This window comes from Bacillus rossius, chromosome 5 (genome assembly GCF_032445375.1).
Source record: "Bacillus rossius redtenbacheri isolate Brsri chromosome 5, Brsri_v3, whole genome shotgun sequence".
NCBI classification, from domain to species: Eukaryota; Metazoa; Arthropoda; class Insecta; order Phasmatodea; family Bacillidae; genus Bacillus; species Bacillus rossius.
Genome location: NC_086333.1, coordinates 38506167 through 38528001, shown reverse-complemented (window position 1 = coordinate 38528001; position 21835 = coordinate 38506167). Strand labels below are relative to the sequence as shown.

At 35.7% G+C, this 21835-nt stretch overlaps 1 protein-coding gene across 2 annotated transcripts in view; it reads left to right on the top strand.

Moving 5' to 3' along the window:
• The window catches only part of LOC134531722 (serine/arginine-rich splicing factor 2), a 36843-nt gene that overhangs the window by 1359 nt on the left and 13649 nt on the right, over positions 1 to 21835 (top strand). For both annotated transcript variants that reach the window (XM_063367561.1, XM_063367560.1), the window contains exons 2-3: positions 4794 to 4931; positions 21378 to 21607. In XM_063367561.1, the coding sequence (XP_063223631.1) occupies positions 4794 to 4931; positions 21378 to 21603 (364 nt within the window). In that variant the 3' untranslated portion in view covers positions 21604 to 21607. The remainder of the gene's footprint in view (positions 1 to 4793; positions 4932 to 21377; positions 21608 to 21835) is intronic.

Genomic DNA, 21835 nt, shown 5'->3' with positions numbered 1-21835 from the left:
ATGTTCAATAGCTGATGCATAGGGACCTTCCTATAGTGTGTACTAACAAAAAAAAATTGGACGGTTAACCATTGTACAGTTTAAACTAGGGCCTTTTGAAGGCCCCAAATGTATGGTTTTAATAGTATATTACAATTTTTTCCACCCAATTTTTTTCCCCAAGCCAAATTTAAAAATCTGAGACTTTGTAACCTTCCCGCTGCCTAAATTAATAATCAGGCTTACTATAGTCAGGGAAAAATCCGAGGAAAGTTTGGGAAATCAAAATTATTTCTAGAATTTATTATACATATTATAAACAACAGTCACACTCTAATGCTGTTAAAATTTAAATTTTCTAAGTATTTTAAGAAAATTTTTTTTTGTTTCTCCTGTGAGTTTTAATTCTTGTCACTTATTGAACACAAAATACGAGACAGGATTAACAAATCACAATATTATATATATATATATAGCTGCAAATGGGTACAGAAGTGCCCGGTGGCAAGCATTCTCCCTACTTTCCCCGCACTCCTTCTGAACCGGTCCACACTCCCAGCCGACACACATTCCTCCTCCAGTCTATTCCATTCCCTTACAGTCCTCACGACCATCACATTTTTTCCCCTTTCTGTTCTTCTCTCTTTGGAGACCTTCCTAGTATTTTCCGTCCTACTTCTAGGCATTCCCATTTTGACTCGTCCCCCCAGATCTCCCCATCCTCCCACTCCACTCAGCACCTGGTACATCTTGACTAGTCTGTCCTTTAAGCTCTCCCATCTCAATCCTATCATCATCTCTGTGGTACTGCACTCACCCTTCCCTTCTCTGTCCATTCTCCTCCACTTGCCCTTCACCCATCTAGCTGCTCTCCTCTGCACCCCCTCCAGCTCCCTCTCAAAGCACTGCCGTGTATGGGTCCCACACTGCTGCGGCATACTCCAGCATGGGGCGGACCATAGTTTTGTATGCCTGATCACGTAAGGTGCTGCTTCCACCCCTGAGCACTCGTCCCAGCATGCTCAGAGCCTGTCTACTCTTCTTGACCACCTTGTCCACCTGCTCCCCCCACCCCAGGTTACCCTGCAGCACCACCCCTAGATATTTATAGCTGGTGGCCTCACTTAACACGTCTCCCCTCCAGCGATATTCCCTCCTGACAATCTTCCTCTTCCCGGTAAACCTGACCACTTTTGTCTTACCCACATTTATTCTCATGCCATTATTTTCCACCCACTCTTCCAGCCTTTTCAGATCATCCAGTAGCCCATTCCTCTCAGCATCCATGTATACAACGCAGTCGTGTGCAAAAAGCCGAAAATGCCCTTGTATCTCCTCTCCTATATCATTCATCATTATGGTGAAGAGCAGTGGGCCGAGCACACTGCCCTGCGGCACCCCTGACGTAACCCTTCCTTCCTCCGACATCTCCTCCACACGTACCCTCTGTCCTGTTGCTTAAGAAGTCACCAATCCAACCCACTACCCTCGTGTCACTTATAGCTCTTTCCACTTTTTTCATCATTTTCTCATGAGGAACTTTATCAAATGCTTTTTCAAAGTCGATGAAGCAGGCATCAATCTGCAGACCTTTATCTACCCCCTCCACCAGCTCCTCGAATAGGCCCGCCAGCTGTTTCACATGAATATCCCCTCCGAAATCCATGCTGTCTCCTGTCAATCCACTGCCTTCCGACCAGCTCCCCTACTACATGCCTATGTACTAACCTCTCCATTACCTTACCTACTGCCGACGTGATGCTAACTGGTCTATAGCTGGCTGGGTCCTCTTTGCTACCCCCCTTGTGTATAGGTACCACCACCGCCTCCTTCCATTCTTGCGGCAATTTGCCCTCCTGCAGCGATCTACTGAATAGCACCTCCAGGTACTTCACCATGGCTTGCCCCCCCAGCTTTATCATCCCATTTCCTATGGCATCCTTGCCTATGGCTATCCTGCTGTCTAACCTTGTCACTACTTTTGCAATTTCTTCCTTCCTGATCTCCAGCCGTTTCTCGTGTCGCCCTGTACTTTGCTCAGCATGTTTCCTTTCCCACTGTTTTCCCTTCTCAAACACTGTCATGTACTGCGTGGCCAACATGTTCGCCTTTTCCTTGGATCCCGCTGCAATTTCCTCTTCCTGATTCCTCAGAATCGGTACCCCTGTCCCTGTGCCCTTCGTGTTCTTAACAAACCCGTATAGCTTTTGCCAGTTGCCTTTGGTCCCCTGTACCATCAGGTCCCCGAGGTAGGCCTCCTTCGCTTTCTTTATCTCTCTATTCAGTTGCTTTCCTATTTCTTTCAGCTCCTCTGTTACTGTCTTCTTTCCCTCCTTTTTCCCCAATGCATATAACATTCTACCCTTCCTCTTTAGTTTTCGAATTTCCCTTCCATAATAGGGTGGGTCCCCTCCCACATTTATCCTTTTTTTAGGTACATATTGCTCTTGAGCATCTCCCACCACCTTTTTGAAATCCCTCCACAGTTCCTGTACATCGATGCCTACCCTCCATTGGTCGAATCTCTCTTCCAGAAACTCCTCCGCTCCACCCTTGTCTGTACTGCCCTCCCATACAACCATATTTGCCTACTGCTGCCTTTCATGACCTTCTTGTCCAGGCTAATTTCCACTACGGGAATATCGTGGTCGCTTATTCCATCCACCACTTTAGAGTGAGTGGCTAGCTCCTCGGGTCTTACCAGCACTACATCCAATAGTGATCCTCCAGCTTCCCCACCCATCCTAGTTTCCTCTACCACCACCTGTTGTAACCCCATGTTCACCAGTTTAGTTGCCCTCCATTGTCCCAGTGGCCCCACCAGTTCCTTATCACACTGCCATTTGACCCCTGGAAGGTTGAGGTCACCTGCTACAACTACCATGCTGTCCTCCAGCCTATCAAGCCTTTTGAGTACAGCCTCCACCTCTGTACCCCCATCACCCGGCGGCCTGTACACCGCAATCAGCTGCATTTTCCTCTCTTTCCCTGAAATCTCCAAATTAAGTATTATTTCCTTTTCTCCCATCCATTTGACTTCTGCGTCTAACTCCCCCCATACAAGAACCATTATCCCGCCCCCTCTCCTGTTTCTATCCCTTCTAAAAACTATATTACTCGCTCTCCTTATTTCGCTGTCTGCAACATCCGCATCCAGCCATGTCTCTACAGCCACCACTATATCTGCCCCGTAAAGCTCAACCACTGTCCAGAACTTGTCCACTTTGTTTAGGATACTCCTACAGTTAACAACCATTGTATTTACTCTCTCCCTTTTTTTCCTTCCATCTTCTCTTGTTTCTATATGCACCCTCCCCTCCCCATCCTGCTTTTGTTTTTCCCTCCCCCTCTCCATCCCTTCCTGTTTATTTCCCCTGTCTCCCTCCTCACCCACCTTTCTCACTTCATTCCTTTCTACTAGCTGCATCCTACCTTTGTCCTCCCCCCTACCCCGTTTCCCTGCCAAACATTACCTGCTCGTAAGCCGTCTATCATCACCTGCGTCAGGATTCCCACGCCTTCCCTATTCAGATGGATTTGGTCCCTTGTCATGTGTCTTATCTGAATTCGACTCCTTGTACTGATGTAGTTTGCACCCCACTCCTGACACTGCTTCAGCATGATGGCTTCTGCAGCCCTGAGCTTGTGGATAGGCACCCCCCTCCTAGGCAGCACTCCACTCACTAGGATGTCTCCCCTCACTTTCCTTTTTAACTCACAAAGCATTTCCTTCATGTCTTCCTCAAACTTCCCTGGCCCTCCCTCCCTAACAAGGTCGTTTGTGCCCACATGCACAATCACCTTTTTTATTCCGTCAAGCTGGCTAGCCTTAACTCTGTCTCTTACATCCTCCAACCTTTCACCGCTCCTCCCTGCCTTATACGCTCCCGGTATGTTTACATATTTGAGCATTGTATCCCCAAATAATGCCACCTTTCCGCTTCCGATTCCCCTACCTTCCATAGGCCCCTCATTCCCAGCCCCATTATTTGCCTTATCTTCCTTTAGACATTAGACAATAGACATTATTGTGTGTCCTGGGATTACAACTAATTGATAGGCACCAATCTTGGACTAGATACGTGGTAGTTTTGATTAATAAAGGTGGACAGTAGACTGAAAAGGTTTTGAACTTCGATGGCAGGCTGTGATTATTTCATTCATATTTTGTAGTATTTGAAAGTTTAGAACCTCTGTTCGTATTTTTTACTTAGATTGTGCATAGAAGTGATAGAACTTTTAATAAGTTTGCATTTTAAAATTTCTGTTTTGTGAAGTTTAACATAGTTTGATGTTTGGGTAAAGAGGTTAATACGTAGCTTTAAACCTTTAATAACTGTAGAAAAAAAAACCAAAGTAAATTTTTGCTCTTGGTAAACCTGGCTAATAGGCCATTGGATACCAAAATAATTTGTTCAGATTGTTGTTCGTTATGCCGTGTTCCAATCGAAATCAGTTAAACCATTTGCTGTCTTTTGATTGAAACACTTGACTGTCATTTATTACCAGATGTTCTGCTGCAGTGCTTTATTTTTTTTTAAACGAGTATATAATAATTTTGGTGAACTGTTACATAGGCTAGTAGGTAGGCATCTCTAACAGTATGCTAAGCTTACATTTATAATATAATCCATAAAACGTAATCATATTTGTGGTACCTAATGTTTTCAACTTTTCCCTTGTATGATTAGGCTATTTTTACCATTAAAATATTTTGGGTAGTAGAGTTGGTTCTTTTGAGTGAAACATTACAAGAATTTTAAATCAGTGTGGAGAAATATATAACACTAACTCATTGATATTTTAATTTTTAGGTTCTATGATAAACGTGATGCAGAAGATGCTTTGGATGCAATGGATGGCCGAATGTTAGATGGAAGGGAACTGCGTGTGCAGATGGCTCGATATGGAAGACCATCATCTCCATATCGCAGATACAGTCGCCGTAGGAGGTTTGTAACACTTTTGCGTTGTCTTGCAAGTCTCTTATCATTTTGCCTTTCATTTATTAAGAATATAATGTATATCCTTAGCTCTGCTAATCTCTTATCCTGCGGAATTTTAAGAATGTGTTTTTCCTTTATTTCATAGTAGGTTACCTAACAAACTATTAGAATTTAATAATTATCATTGTTTGGCATGGTGTCCCAAATTACAGACAATATACTGTTGGTTACTTGCTATTGGGAATGGTTGGTTCCTTTCCTAGTTTTTGTGCGACTGATTTTGAGTGTTTTAGTCAATGCTTCTATTGTTAAAAGAACTTATTGAAGTGACAGTTAAATATTGAAAAATATGATCTGTTTCACAAGTGATGTTTATATATAGGGAAATTATAATTATTTAGGTGTTATTGGTGTATGTCCCATTCCAGGTAATTATTTTATATTTACGTTCCACATGGTTGAACTTGCTAACTTTTATTAGTGGCTGAACTTTCATTTAATTACACACACACACACACACACACACAGTAGAACCTCTTTTAAGTTGAACCTCGATAAGTTGAAAACCTCCCAAACTTGAAAAAAATGTTGTGTTCCCTTCCATTCAAACCCCAAAACCTCTGTTACTCGAAATCTCAACCCACTATTAGTCAAAATAATCAGCGAGTCCCTCCAAGCCATTTGGTATAGATTTTCCCTCCATAACTCAAAAAATTAAATTCGACCTCTATCTCGAACATAGCAATGTTTTATTTTACAACCTTTACAACTCGATTATTTGAAACTTATTATGTACCTCTATAGTTAGATGAAAAATAAGTTGCAGACTTTATAAGAATTTGTCGACAATGTAAGTACACCATTGTTTCTTAGAAATCAATTTAGGAGTATAGAATAAATAGGATTACCACGAATTTATGACTCACGTGTTTGCTTGGAGTATAGTGGTGTCTGAATCAGGAATATCCTTTGAGTACTTTGTTAAGTGCGAGTTATGAATGCTGGGACATTATCTGATGACGAAATTATCGATTCAGTAGCTCAAAAAACTGATACTAATGATTTGGATGACATAGAAGACTTGAACAATACTACATGCACTCCATGGGTTTCCATCAAAGAGGCGAGAACCGCATTGAATACTTTACGGAATTTTATAGAGCAAACCAGCAACTCTGAAGAACAAGAATTTTCTGCTCTTTATACCGTAGACAATGATATAGATAGAAAACAACTGAATTAATTATCTAAAGCAAAAAGTTACTGCCTTTTTTTAATGCCAAATATTTTTATTTTAAGGATGTTTTGAAATAATGTTGATTTATAATAAATAAAAATATGTTCGTCACCTCTGCAACTTGAATTTTTATGTATTTTACCTCTCTAACTCAAAATGTATAAGAATGAATCTCAACCTCTTTATATCGAGTCGAAATCCTCCACAAGTCGAAAACTCTATAACTCGAATTTTTTGGTGTCTCCCTTAGAGTTTGACTTACAGAGGTTCTACTCTGTGGGTGTGTGTGTGCGTGCGTGTATAATATGCACACCATACGTTTTGCACAATTACATGGCAGAGTTGCTATTTTTAATATTTTTGTGCAGTGCTGATAAGTAGTGATATGGAATATTAAACTATAACTTATGTTTAAAGTAGAGGTGGGAGGGAGTGGCATTTTTACTTCTGGACGGAATTCAGTTGGGTAAGATAATGGATTTTGGGGACCTCGGCAACAGCTTTGAAATTGTCACTTGATATACAGAAAAAAAAATTTGCTATTAAAATGGGCATATTTATAAGTCTTTCATAAATCATCCACATTAATAGTCTCAATGATTTGAAATTCACAAAAAATATTGACACGTGAAGAAATATATTAACATAATGGAAATAAAATAAACATCTTATGGCCTATTCTACTTCAAATTTTCACGAGAAAAAAAAAAACTAATTCTTTGATGTGTTCACTTGTTATTTTGTTATTGACAATATTGCCATCACTAGAGACCCCACATTCACTGGCAACCTCTGTTCCTGGTATTTTTCCTTGAAGAATGATTCATTTTTTGCTTTAGGATGTTATATATTCGTACGTACCTGTGCATTCTGTTGTTGAACCATGTTCAGTTTTTAGGATAGAATTGCATAAGTGCATTGCCTCCTGTTAGGTAATTTCTTGAAAAATATCCAAATAGGTGCTGATGTCACACCTGGATTACATTTGCCACTACTGCCTGGAATGCAAATTTTAGAAACCACACATTTATATTTTATTAAAATTACAGTAAACAAATTTCAAGTCCACTTTTGAATCACATTCTCATTTTTCGTAATTCACTTGATCATTCATGATGACCAAACTGCAAAAACTTAAAACCACTCCGATGTGTCTGAAAATTGAACAGAAAATTATGGCCAAATTGAAGCCAAGATGCCATATTTCAGTTTCTTTGCTAAAAACTAAGTTTGTATCGTTTTGAATGTGTTATCGTTTGGCAACATTGTTCATTGCAGTTTTGGTGAAGTTCTTTTTCAAATATAATTTAATGTTACAGTACAGATGTTTATGTTCATTGAAAATAAAAACAAATTAATTTATATACATATGATCACATTGAGTACTTTATTTAGTTTATATTTTTAACTGTTTATGAACAAGTGTTGAATTTATGTTTTTTTATATAGGGCTTATATGTTTTATTGTGATAACTTTTTGCTTTGTCAGGTTAATACATGTACAAAGTTTTCTGTTAGGTACTTACGATAAATATATGATAAAAATGTATGCATATAATATTTTTATAATTTTAACTTTATAATTAGTTTGCCAGAGGTTTTTATTTAAAAAAAAATTAGTTTCCCAAGAATAAACTTATTTCCCCATAGCTAGTGAGTTTTTTTTCCTGGCTTTTATACCAAGTTTCGGGTATTCCGTCTACCTCTACTTTAAAGTAAATTTTTCTGGTTGTTATGTTATATGGATAATTTCTTTCAGAAAAAATATAAGTATATCTCTCCTTTAAAATCATTAGGGTTTTTATGATTTTAAAATACTAAATAAATTTAATAAATTTTACTGAAATAAATAAAACCATAACATGCCTCTAGCATTGTCTTTAAACTCCAAATTATTCAGATATTTATTCATTTTGGTGTTCCTTATCCATACTGCACAAAAATGTTAAAAAGTCAACTTTTGCTAGCTAATTTCGGAAAAAGTATGTACTTTATAATTTTTTCATTTTGCTGAAGTTCAGCCACTCAAAAAGTTTACAAGTTAAACCATGTTATACATAAGAATAAAGAATGACCTGGAATGGGACATATAACCTTATGTAAAAAAAAGGAATTACTAGGGGTGCAAGAGTAGTGCTTTTTTAAGTTGAGTAGTGCCAAAAAATAGACTGTTTTTGAGTAGAGTAGCCAGCATTAATTTATGTATATGAAAAATATATGAACCTAAGTTATGTTTAACATGGTAAAATATATCAAATATGAAATAGTTTAAACAACATATAAAATGTAACATAAGTTATAGTTGAATTTCTGTTTATCTTGTTCATTAGGCCTACAGATTCTTCACTAAAATAATTTTTAATTTTTAAATTACAAAAAACAAAATTTATTTAAAATATAATTATAAATAAACTGCAGGTAAAAAATCTCAACTTTAATATGTAGGTGCAAGCACATTTTACTGATGTACATGGTTTTGCTTTATACTAGAATGTTTGCATTTAAATGAATAATTACTAAGCCACATGTAATAGGTTAATTTCATGTGTAGAGAATAAACACTTGTAAGAATAGATGTATGCTAATGTGTCTACAAGTTTTCATAAAACAACACCAACTGCTCTCCATGTTCCTCTGTTGAGTGTTGTAGAGGTAACTACATCGCCTGCATGAGAGAAAACATGTTATAGCTTGCAGCACTAGTTGCTGGAATGGTAAGTATTTTCAAACAACTTCTCTCAAAGCAGGAAATGGTGTGATATTTTTTTCGGCCTGGCCATGGGTCTATATTTCCTGAATTTGTTTTCTCTGCAAAATATTCATTCACTTACAGTCTTGTAAATTAACTTCCAGGTAAAAATATGGAACATTCATTTTTGTATGTTGGACTATCAAAAATGTTTCCTATAAACTGCTTAAATTACAGCAGTTTCGCTAGCATAATCTGGAAGGAAAGCAACTCAATATTGATAATTTCCTAAGTTTTTAAAATATTAATAAACTCTTAACTGAAAGTTAAATTTCCAAATAACCCGTTAACTTCAGTATGTTTATTGTGCTCCTTAAATAATCTGCTTCATCCTGCAGCTTATTGTGATCAACTATCTTTTCATGTTCTGGAAGAATTGTTTTTGAAACAAGGATCTGGAAGCATTGACATTAAGTGGGTTGGATTCTCTTTTCAGGAAATTGTTTCTCTCCAGCCAGTGCTTTCTGAATATTTCTTGTGAATGTTGTACCTGTTGATCTTGTTTCTCTCTAATAAACTTATTGTTTATTTGCTTTAGTCCAAAGACTATTAGTAGAACAATAGAGAGAGTTGGTTTCATATCCAAGAATACTTCTGTTGTTGCTTGATGAAGTAAGTGTCTGTACTTGAGCAGTGTAAGACTGCCAAGCACCATTTTCCTTCTGTAAATATAGAACCAAAGCCGGGATTTGCAGACTTTTTCGTTGTTAGCAGTCATTTTAACATAATACATTTACGGTTCCATTTGGTTAAAACATCTTGAATAACTTCTAAGCATTTCTTGCCATCGAGTTTCTGAAGGACTCTCTCTTGCTTGGCAACTGTGCTTATGGTGCCCTACAATTGCACGAGTTTTTATCAAGAGCTTGCCTAAGCCTTCTGTAAGTTTTTTGTAACTGATATTACTAATTGCAAAGTGTGTGCAAATATGCTAGATGGATCCAATTTCCTTTCACAGCATTTGAGATATTCCCTGCATTGCCAGTATCAATAAATACTGGCACAATTGTTACCAATAAAATCATATTCATTCATGATTGATTTAATTTTTTCATTTATTCATACACTGTCATGACTTGCTGAAAAATAAGGATTTGCCAATATACATTTTTTCACAGTGAAATTTTGATTTACATACTGCAATGTCACGGAAATAAAACTTTCATTAGTATTTGAAGTCTAGTTGTCAGAGGTCATGCACAATGATGTCAAATCTTCTGTGTTGTGTGTTTTGATAACTTCCACATATTTGGTTTTTTGTTTTCATGTAAAGTGATGTAATTGCAGTGTTCAAAAAATAATTACATCCAGGTAGATCATATTCTGGAACAGCTAAATTCATGAGTTGCTTGAACTCAGGCTCAAGACAATTGAATATGGATGGTTACCCTTTACAATTCATTTTGCCATTGATTAGATAAAGCAGTAGATCTTGCACTATTTTTTGGCCATTTAATTGCAGAATGGACAAACGTGTTCATGGATACCTGTCTCCGTAAGTTAATAACTCGCAGCTGATTTTGAGATAGTTATTGAGTGTCAATCCTTATCTTAAATTTTCCACTGTGCATATTTTGCTGGGTGCTTGGTTTCTAGATGTCGAATCAAACTTGTTTGGCCAGTTTTAGTTTTCAATGTTTGACTGCAGCAGTTACAGGTTGCAGGAACGTCAGTGTTAGCTGCGCTTTTATTTATTGGAAAAAAATCCAAAATGGAATTTTTTTTAGTAGTTGCAGCAGTATCATTGTTGGGCTTGAGAAGGCTACCTTCCTGTGAAATGCAAGTACTTTCCATGTTTCTATCGTCTTCATTACCACTGCTTAACTGTGCCTGAAACCGTTGGTTACCCGATACTTGGGATAATATTTTTATAAATTTTACAGAAAGTTTTTAAAAACATTAAGGCGATTGGTGCACGGTAAAAAATGGTCACAGGCCCGAAAACAATGAATTTTGTACCATATGACCACTAAAGAGTCTAGATGCGTATGTGGGTGACCGTTACTATGTAGGGAGGTCAGGAGCTTAGTTCCAGCTCGTCAGTGGCGAGATGGCCTTCATACGGGAAGGGTGTTGCTGGCGGTCACTCTGCGGCCTGCCATCTAGGAGGAATTAACAGAACCTCGAAGGTTTTATCTCCCTCTCCCTCTAACACACAGCCGATACGGTTCTGAGGGGAAGGTTTAGCAGGTTTTCTCTTTCACTCACCCTTCGCCATGGGGAGGCGGAATGGATTATTTTTTGTCCGCAACTGAGCAGACGTCATGTGGCCACTCCCGCACTCTTCTCACTCAACTCGCTCATTCTCTCACACTATTTCAATAAATCTTTTCAAATCTTCAACATCAATACTTTAAACCATTGCGCTTCCTACGGATTAATTATATTTCATGCAAGTGCCCGAATTCAGCTGCAAAAAAATAAAACGCGTAGTCAATTTTTTTCTTCAAAAACCTTCCCAAACACTGTGTGTTAAAAAACATTCTGAAAGCCCATTTTTCTATATAAATGGAAATTCTAAATCATCTACGCCACAAGGAAACATTGTGCTTTAATATTATGTAAAGAAAACACCTCTTAGTTTTATAGTTATGTAAAGGTGGTGTGATATGTTTTAGATGTCGCACCATCTTATCGTCCATGTAGAAGAGTTACCCGAAAAGCTAACAAGACTATTGCCATGGAAATGGAAATATGTTTAAGGAAATATTTTTCAAATGTTTGTAAACAGTAAACAACATATAAAAAATCTTATAACTGTAAAATTAAAATACAAACAACCCTATAGCAAATTTAATTTCAATATGAAAAAGTCTACAATAATGTTTACAAGAAACGAAATTGCAATTGCAATACAAAAATATCGCAATTTTGTTACATTGTTAATATATATATTATTTTTAATAAAGGCAATAAAAATGACATACTCAATATTTGGAATACAATAAATACCTTAAGCCCTACATAATTGCTGCGATATTCACAATAAATGCTTTTCTTAAATATAGTAATTAAAAAACATTGTAAATAAATTATGAACATACATATTATAGTGAAGGAAAGTGGACACTATCACACTGAAAAATCTTAGGAGAGGGTAGTTTTCCTCATCTTATTTCTTTCTTTGCGTTTTTGGTCTTGTTCGTTAAAATATTTCATGTTCAAATACTTGATACGCATATACGTTCTTGTCCTGACAAAACAGTATATAACTTCTTCTGGATATTTATTTTCAGTAGTTCCGCAAATAATTTTAGTCAGTGATTCAAAAATCCGCTCTTTTTTGCACAAATTGTTGCCATGAATATTATCAAAACACATTTCAGCGATCTTTATTAATTCAAAAAATTCATTAGTGGGACATTTTAAGTTACCCTTTGATTGTACATGTATCCAGCTATCGTCCTCCGAATTGAAATCCGTAGTGCCAAGTTCAGGATATTTATTTATTTATTTATTTATTTATTTATTTATTTATTTATTTATTTATTTATTTGTTACATGCCACACCAACAGCACAAGGCTCCAACGGTGGGCACAACATGTAAGACATGTAAAAAAAACAAATACAGTAACAGAACAGAACAATAAATTATAAGAACAACAAAAAGTAGGACAAACAAAGACAAGACAACATAACATACAAATATCCATATGAGTGCTTAACTTCTGAAAAGTACTTAAAATAACAAAAATGTTTCATGAGAGTAATAAATGTATAAATACAGAACATATAATATTATGTGGAAAAATACAGTTGGTATCCTTAGATTAATACATCTGGTATTAAATAATTTAGGTAATAACATTAGAGCATAAAGATAATTAATCTTTGGATGCCGAAATAATAATTTTTTTAACAAGTTTTTTCTCTCTGGTAGGTTGTAAGTGATTAACATACATATTAAAATTGTTAACAAGTCTATATATAATATCATTTGCATTTAAAAGTGTGCACAAAAAAGGTGGGTTACGGCTATTAAAAGAAGGAATTTTAATGCCAGTAACATCAAATATATGAGGACATATAAGATTACCATAATAACAATGGAAGACAAAAATGGCATCTAAGATCTTTCTTCTAGTTGATAATGAACCAAGGAGGGAATTTAAATCTATGTTATTGATGGTATTTAATTTTTTGTTAATATAGTCAGATACTTTAGATTGAATCCTGTCTAGCTTTTCAATATCAGTGTTATTGATGCTGTTCCATATAATAGAACCATATTCAAGTTTTGATCTTATTAGAGCTGTATAGAGGGAGAGAATAGAGTCAATATTGGAGGTGTTAAAGGTGATAAATTTAATTAGACCAAGTATTTTGTTAGATACCGAGATAATGTTTTGAATGTGAAGATGAAAAAATAGTTTTTGATCCAGTAAAATTCCTAGGTCTTTGACATGTTGAGATTTTTTAATAGGTGAGTTATCAAGTTTGTATTCATATTGCAATGGGTAGGTTTTTCTAGAGAAGGTAATGATAGCAGTTTTTTCCATGTTTAGATTGACCAAATTATTTGTGCACCAATTTGCAATTTCTGTAATATCACATTGTAGAAGATAGCTGTCATGATATGAAGAGATTTTTCTATATATCTTTAAGTCATCGGCAAAAAGAGTGCCAACTGAGTTCTTTAATCCAGATATTATATCATCAATGTAGATATTGAAAAGTAAAGGAGATAGTGTGCCACCTTGCGGGACGCCAGAAGGAGTTGGGTGGAGATCTGAACTTATATTCTGTACTGAAACATAAAAGTTTCTGTTATTTAAATAGCTTGTTAACCATGATAAATATTTATCACTTAGCCCAATTTTGGAACATTTACTTAGTAGTATTTGATGATTAACAGTGTCGAAAGCTTTAGCTAAATCAAAGTAACGAACATCTACTTGACCACGTGTGATGACTTCTGAATAAATAGGATTAAGAAAGGAGACTAAGTTTGTCATGGTTGTTTTACCTGTTCTGAACCCATGCTGTGAATCAGACAATCTATTATTTACGTTAAACGCTAAGTGTTTAAATATTATTTTGTCAAAAATTTTGGCAAATCCATTTAACAGGGATATAGGCCTATAATTTGAAACAATAGAAGTTTTGCCCTTTTTGTGTACAGGAATAACCTTGGCAATTTTCCATTTATCAGGGTAGATGCTATTTAGAATACTGAAATTATATATATGCTGTAAGAGAGGAGCAAGGATTAAGGAGCAACCTTTGATGATAAAATTTGGTATGTTATCAGGTCCTGTGGACAATGTAGATTTTAAGGTTTTTATACTCCATAGGACTAAACTAATCGAGATATTAGACATTGGATTATTGTATGAACAACAAGGAGATATGTTTTGGTTATTTGTGTTATTTGTAGTAACATAGACACTTGAAAAATATTCAGCAAAGGAATTTGCAATTAAATAATTATTATCCGTAATTGAGTTATTAATTTTAATTGAGGGATGCTGACTATAACCCTTTCTCATTATTTTAACATAATTCCAAAATTTTTTAGGGTTTTGCTTAATTTTATTGTTAATATTACAAAGCCAGTTTGTTTTATCCCTACACATAAGTGATTTAGTTTCCTTACGGTAATCTGAGAATAATAAATAGTAAAAAGGATTCAGATTTTGTTTATATAATTTATGATAGTGCGATTTCTTCTTAAGAGATTTTATTAGTTGGTTGGAATACCATAGGGGATATTTTTTAGCCTTTTTAATAGTAGTAGGTACAAATAAATCTATAAGATCATTCATTGTACACGTTAAGTAGTCAACCATGGTATTTATATTTTTAGAATTGTATAAAATTGACCAGTCATGGTCCCTAAGAGCAATAAAAAGGCCGAGATAGTCACCAATCTTATAGTTTTTATATGAAGACGGTGTATTATCGTTTATTGACATATCAAATTGGAAGTTTATCTCTAATGCAGGATGAAAGCTATCTTCTTTAACTAGTGGTTCCAGAGCTTTGCTAACCAGACATGATTCAATATTAGTGAGACATAGGTCCAAGAGTTGGGCCGAAGGTTGAGTTTGATTAAGCTGAATTAAACCTCTTGCTGATACAAAGTTGATTAATGATCTGGCTTTCGACTTAATATTTGAATGAACTATATTTTGGGTATGTAATTGAGGCCAGACAATGCCTGGAACATTAAAATCACCAATTATTAATAAAGAGACATCAGAATTCACAAACTTATCTTCAAGGGCCTCAAAGTATGAAGTGTAAGCTGAAGGAGTTGTTTGAGGGGGAATATAGATATTCCCAATGATTAAAGGTTTATCATGTGTTCTTATATTTATCCAGACAGCTTCTATTCCTGGATAGTCATATTCATGCGTAGATGTTACATTTTTGAATTTATGTTTATTAACAGCAGTCAGGACACCACCACCTCTACTCTTCAAAGTTAATACAGGGTCCCTATCAGATCTGTAAATAAGGTAATTATTGTTGAAATAATGAGAATTCAGACTATTATCGGTGAACCAAGTTTCAGTTAGACATACTAAATCATTATCACTACGCGAGATGTTTTCAAAAAATTCAATTGCTTTGGTTCTCAAGCCTCTTACATTCTGATAAAATAAAATAAACTCCTCATTTTTAAGTTTCACACTGAACTAGTGAGAAGCCCCTCCAGGCGCTAAGGCAGAAGTAGGAGCAGATGTAGGCTTAGAAATAGCAGTAGAATTAGTTGCGATGTTGCAGGTAGAGGTGTTTAGTTCCTCGGTAGTGGATGAGTTGCTCAAGATTTGTTCTGGGTGTAATTTACCATAGAAGGGGCTTATTAGGCAGCCGCTGGGCCAAAACACAATGTTATTAATTCGACTGAAGTCCTCTTCTAAAACCTGAACATGGAAGGAGGCATATGAATTGAATTTAGTTTTCATCTTCGTTACTTTAATATGATCTAAGTTCAGTTCACTTGAGATGTATTCTACAATTTCTTGTTCTTGTACACTTGGGTCGAAACGAGTCACAAAAAGAGCTTTCATTCTTTTGGGTGCTGGTTTGGGTATCATTTTAAGTGTGGAAATGTTACGAATCCCAATTTTCATAGGAGTTTTCTTCATTTCCGTTGAACGTTTAATGTCACTGGTATTTCTTGTGTTGGACTTGCGCCTATGTTCCACTAACGTGAATGGTGTACTGTCGACACGTTCTTTGTCATCGTGTCTCATGACGCATCGGGATTCCTGCTGACTGGTAAGTAGGTCACGCGGCTGGCTGCGGTTTACCGTGTCCCGTTGAGAAATTACACGTTCCGCTGTCTTGTGAGTGGAAGAATTCTTAATTACTTGACTATAAGTTGCATTATGGTCTTTACCTGATGATAAATGTTCCTTTATTTGTATCATTTCTTGCCTAATTTTGACAGTTTCTTCTCTGGAATCAAGGAGTAGCGTTTTTAACACGAGGTTCTCACTTTTTAGTTCATCAACTTTGACACTTAGAGAATTCACTAGATTATATAGAGCTTCCATATTTATTTGATCTGACTTTAATGGTTCGATACGTAGCTCGTACATAGGTTTATCACATGATCCCGTCGCATTAGTAGGAGTTTTTTTCGTGGGTGATCGAAACATACTCGGATGAGTTAGATCGTGATTAAAAGTACACGCATCATTTAGGGTTGAGGGGAACCCCAAGAAGTCAGACTGATTAAGTAGCGAATTATTAATACTGATTTTGTCACAAAACAACAGATATACACGGAGCGCGATCGCACACACACGACCGTCCGCTTTGAACACACGGCGGCTACTGAACACACGGCGGCTACTCAAAACACACGGCGGCTACTCAAAACACACGGCGGCTACTAGAACACACGGCGGCTACTTAAACACACGGCGGCTACTGAAACGGTGAGCTATATAGCCAGAAACATATTTCAGCCCTTCAAGAGAAATTTCGTCACTTGAAAGGGGCCTGGCCTCTAAATCTAAGTCTATTTCTTCCACGTCAGCAAGATCTATTTCATTTAAAGGTGATTTCTCTTGAAATGTCTTTGTAAAATACATTTCCTTGCACAAAAGTAGTTCTGTAATTTCATTCTGATAAGCACTGTCCTGTTCCATTTCATTTGACGAAAAATCACTTACGAAACACATTTCGTCTGTCTTCTCATCCGTGTTTTTCCGTTCAGCAAAAACTGCTGCAGAATGTTTTCACAATATGTAGTTTATAATTCTGTATTTAAAGTAAATGGGCGACAGATGCGTATTTTATTACATGCTTTATATTAGCTTCACCTGTATGTTTGTTTGTCTGTCCGTCTGTAACTCTTTCGACTAAGAGTGAGTGGCTCATCACTGTAAAATGTCCCACCAATTTCATCACGTTCGTTAGCCGAGCGGTCTAAGGCGCGTGACTTCTGAGACGTCAGCTTTTTTATATAGCGATCGTGGGTTCTACTCCCGGCCATGCCGGAAAAAAAATGTTTTTTTTCCTGGTAAATTCTAACTCTAAATGATTCGGAGAGACTTTACCATTTCTTTGTGACGTTGCAACTCCAAATAGTTATCTCAGATGGTAATAGGTAGTGTCGGTAACTCATTTCCCTATGATAATTATACATAAATATAGTTTAAAAAACTAAAAAAACATGCTTTTAAAGAATATCAAACTAAAAAGTTAAAAATAAATATAGTTTAAAAAACCTAAGAAACATGCTTTTAAAGATTATCAAACTAAAAAGTTAAAAATAATTTTAAATTTTAATTTATGACAATAGTATATAAGCAATACTAGTATAAATGAGAAAAAAGCATGGGGCGCTTAATATACAAAAAAATATGGCACAAAGCGCCTCAAGTTTTTTTTCTCATTTATACTAGTATTGCTTAAATACTATTGTCATAAATTAAATTTTATAATTATTTTTAACTTTTTAGTTTGATAATCTTTAAAAGCATGTTTCTTTAGTTTTTTAAACTATATTTATTGATGTTCCATACCTCTAATATACGGACAGAGAAAAAACCACTCTTAACACATCTTAGTTCAGTTTAACTATTAACAAATATTTAGGTTAACAGGTCCTATACATATTTCCGAATGTTTTACTGACTGAGTTATACTGGACATTAATTAAATTGATCGCTGATATTTATACTTTTAAACGAAATTTTGAATTTATCATTTTATGTAAACTCTAATGCGTTAAAAAGTGTAACGCAACACTACACACAGTGATGTCTAGTGCACTGCCCTATGCAAATTAGTTAACAAAAAAATAAAATGAAATATTAATTACTGATAAATAATACCTTGATGTCGTGATACAAGTAACACATGCTTATCTGATATTTATTTCAATTAGAATACGAAATAGGAAGATAAAATAATTAACTGATTTTAAGACTGATTTATTACTTACACAGTACAGTGCATTTTGAAGACAAATGGGTCTTAAGAAGCGAAAATCGTACTCGATTAAAGGATGGTATGGTGTTCGGTATATTAAGGTTTCCCTCAAAGTAACGGTTTCAGAATGCTTTTAAGATATTAGTTACATCCCAACATAAGTTTAAAACATTTCTCTTAAGAGTGTGCTTCGTAGCATTAAAAAATGTGCCTTAATTATTTTGCAAATTTATCATTGTTATGGTGACGATGTCAGGGGTTTTCGTAATTTTTTTTTAGAAATATAGTACAGTATTAGCAACTACGTTAAGAACTGTTATTTTATTCACACAGAGAAAAGAAATACAAAATGCTAAAATTTGGCGTTTGTCTTTTTATATACTATATAGGTTTGTTATTATATGTGTGTTGTAACATGTATAAAAATGTTAAATATATTCAACAATATTTGGTAGTTATATATATTAAAAAACTTTTATGTACGCGACTTGAAACTACGTGAAAGGTTTTCAGTCTATAAAGGCCTATTCTTTTTTTTTAAATTATTAATTCTTATGCAAACAATTAATAAAATTGGAAGTTTCTTACATTGTCAGTATATGCATAGAATTACAGTTATTCCAAACAATTCTCTACCAGTGTTTACCTAAGGTTTGCATGTTACGTTGGTTCTTCTACTAATACACGTATATTACAAGAGGTTTGTAATAGATTAAATGAGGTAAGTAATAATTCGTTTTTATAAACATTGTGTATGAAATTATAAATTTTGAGATGTATAATAACAAAAAGAAGTGCGTTCCGAAGACATATGTCGGTAGTGTTACCCACTGAAACATTATTCCCACTTCAACTCTCTGTAAAAATAAAAGTATGGGGTTGAATGCATCAAAAGGGGTATATAAATAAAATTTGAGGCTTCTTCCTTATTTCATACGGTAGTGTCCCCCACTTACAATTGCAAACAAAAAAATTTTCCTCGATGTTGTAATTTACTCTGCGTAATCACAAAAAAATTTGGCAGTAAATAAGTATTTAATTTTTAAAAATGAAAGCATTCATGTTTCGAAAAAAATATTAAAGCGATATGGGGGAAAATGTTTATAGATACTCCAGTAAAATTTTCAGTTTGATTGTTTTGATAGTTTCGGAGCTGTTGCGAGTTTAGTTTGGAGGATTCTTCGGCCGCGCGAGGCGTGTTTGGCTCTTTTTCATTTTCTTCCAGCGTAGGAAGCCGATACCCGGCTTCACCTCGCATCCTCTGCTGGTCTTCCCTTGTCCTCTCCAGATGTATTACTGTATATTAGCTCCATGAGCGCGACCTTGACAGACCCTTCGTTTCTTCGGTCTCCTCTCGTCATCCCTCTACACCCCATTCTTCCCCCTCCCCACCCGCAGGCTGCGGCCCGCCGGCCGGAGCTCCGTCGGACTACCTGGTTGCGACAAGCGCCGCCCTCAGCGCCACGTCGCGGGGACATTCTTCCCGGCGGCGAGAGTTTTACACGCAGCACTAAAACTGTCACTCCAGAGGGCATGTTTTGAGTCGGATCGTATCAAAAACAAAAGGATATGAAAATATATACATAACTCAATAGTGTTCTGCCAATTATGTTTTCATTTTCATTTAAATTTATTCTTTAAATCGCTCCTGAAGTAGTCCAGCAGTGATCAATGGAAATTGTCAATATTAAACTGTAATTTTGACGATGAAAATTTTTTCTTCTTACTTTATGTGCAGGAACCTATTCGTACACTCTTTTCTTGAACTATACTTAAGTTTAACATAATTATGTGTTTTCTAAATAATTGTGGCTTGGAATAAAAATAAATGCATTTAAAATGACATAACTCAGTAAAAAAAAGTTTATTAAAAATATCCTAGGTATATTATGTCTTAAAAAGAAGCATCAAAAATAAATATGTACAGTTAAATTAGTTTTGTCGTAATATTTTCCATGCACCAATCGCCTTAACACTCCATCGCCTAATCATGATCTTTCCAAGTTTTAATATAGAATAATATTATAATATGGTATGCACACTATATATACGTCTAGTTATATGACCGTATTGGCAAAGCGCATAATGCAGATTTATCAAGCAGTTTGACACTTAAATATTTTGGTTACTCGATACATGATATAATAAGAGTATTATGTACTATGGTTTTGGTGTTTTATTGGCTTTATTTCACGCTCACTGTTCATTTGTCTAGTTTCTAGTGCTTTTTTGCCCTGCGTCAGGCAAGCTGCATTCCACATTGACAATTTCTTTTAAGTGTGTGTAATTTGTCTATGAACGGAACAAATCATGTTCGTATTGGAAAGTAAATTGATAGCCTATATTAATAAACATTATTAGAGAAGTGGAAGTAACCAAACTTAGAGCACAAAGTCTATAGAAGAGCATTAATTCTTATATTATGAAATACAAGTTAACCTACGTAATTATTAAAAGTACATGGACTAATACCTATTTTGAAACAAAAATATTAGTAAGAATTGTGAGACAAATAAAAGAATAGTTTATTTGATAAAATTACTTTATTTCGAGAAAGGCTGTAGCATTTAACATTTACCAAACATGTAACTTTACTGTCTCAAAATTTATGATTAATGCCTCATTAATAATTTTGCTACTTAAGTATTGAGTTGTAAATATTGTTTGTGTTGCATTTATTTAAATTATCAACTTCTTGTAAAAGAGTGCAGTAATTGAGGTGTATGCATTGATTTTATTTTACTAGTAATATGTTAAGTGACTCAAGATGTAACTACTCAAATTTCTCATGCTTCAAAACCAGACTCAAGTCAAGTACTAAAAACTTGATTTGATTCGAAATTTCGAGTACTTGTGCACCCCTAAGAATTACCAGAGTATAAATAACTCAAAAATGCATATGAATTATATTGCAGAGGCTGTGATTGAAATGCCTAAGTAAATGCCCACAGCTTATTTTTTATACAGACGAGCGGCATTTCTACTGGAAGCTTTTTTATGCAAGCCTGTCGGGGCATACGGGCCTACACGGTCACGAGTGGTGCTGGAGCGATTTGTACTGTTTGTTTCCAGGTCCAGGTCCCGCTCGCGCCGGCGCTCTCGCTCCAGGTCCCGCTCGCGCTCCAGGTCCCGCTACTCCAGGTCCAGGTCTCGCCGCCGCTCGTACAGCCGCTCGCGGTCCCGCTCACGCTCCAGGTCCCGCTCCAGGTCTCGCTCCGACAGCAAGAGCTCGCGCGGCAAGTCCCGCTCGCGCAGCAAGTCCAGGGCCCACAGCAAGTCTCGCTCCAAGTCCAAGTGATTTGGTAAGTACCCGCTGGACTGTCTTGTTGCCTTTTCAGTTGGACCTCGAGAAAAATCCCACTTGAGAAATATTTCCTCCATAAGTTAAAAAAAAATTACAAATGGATTTATAAATACATGCATTTTTACCCTTTTAAATAAAATTTCTTTGTTAATGGGTATACATTTCTTAGTACCTTGAGAATTTTCTATACATTGATTTACAATGTGGGATGTAAATAAGAAGCTCA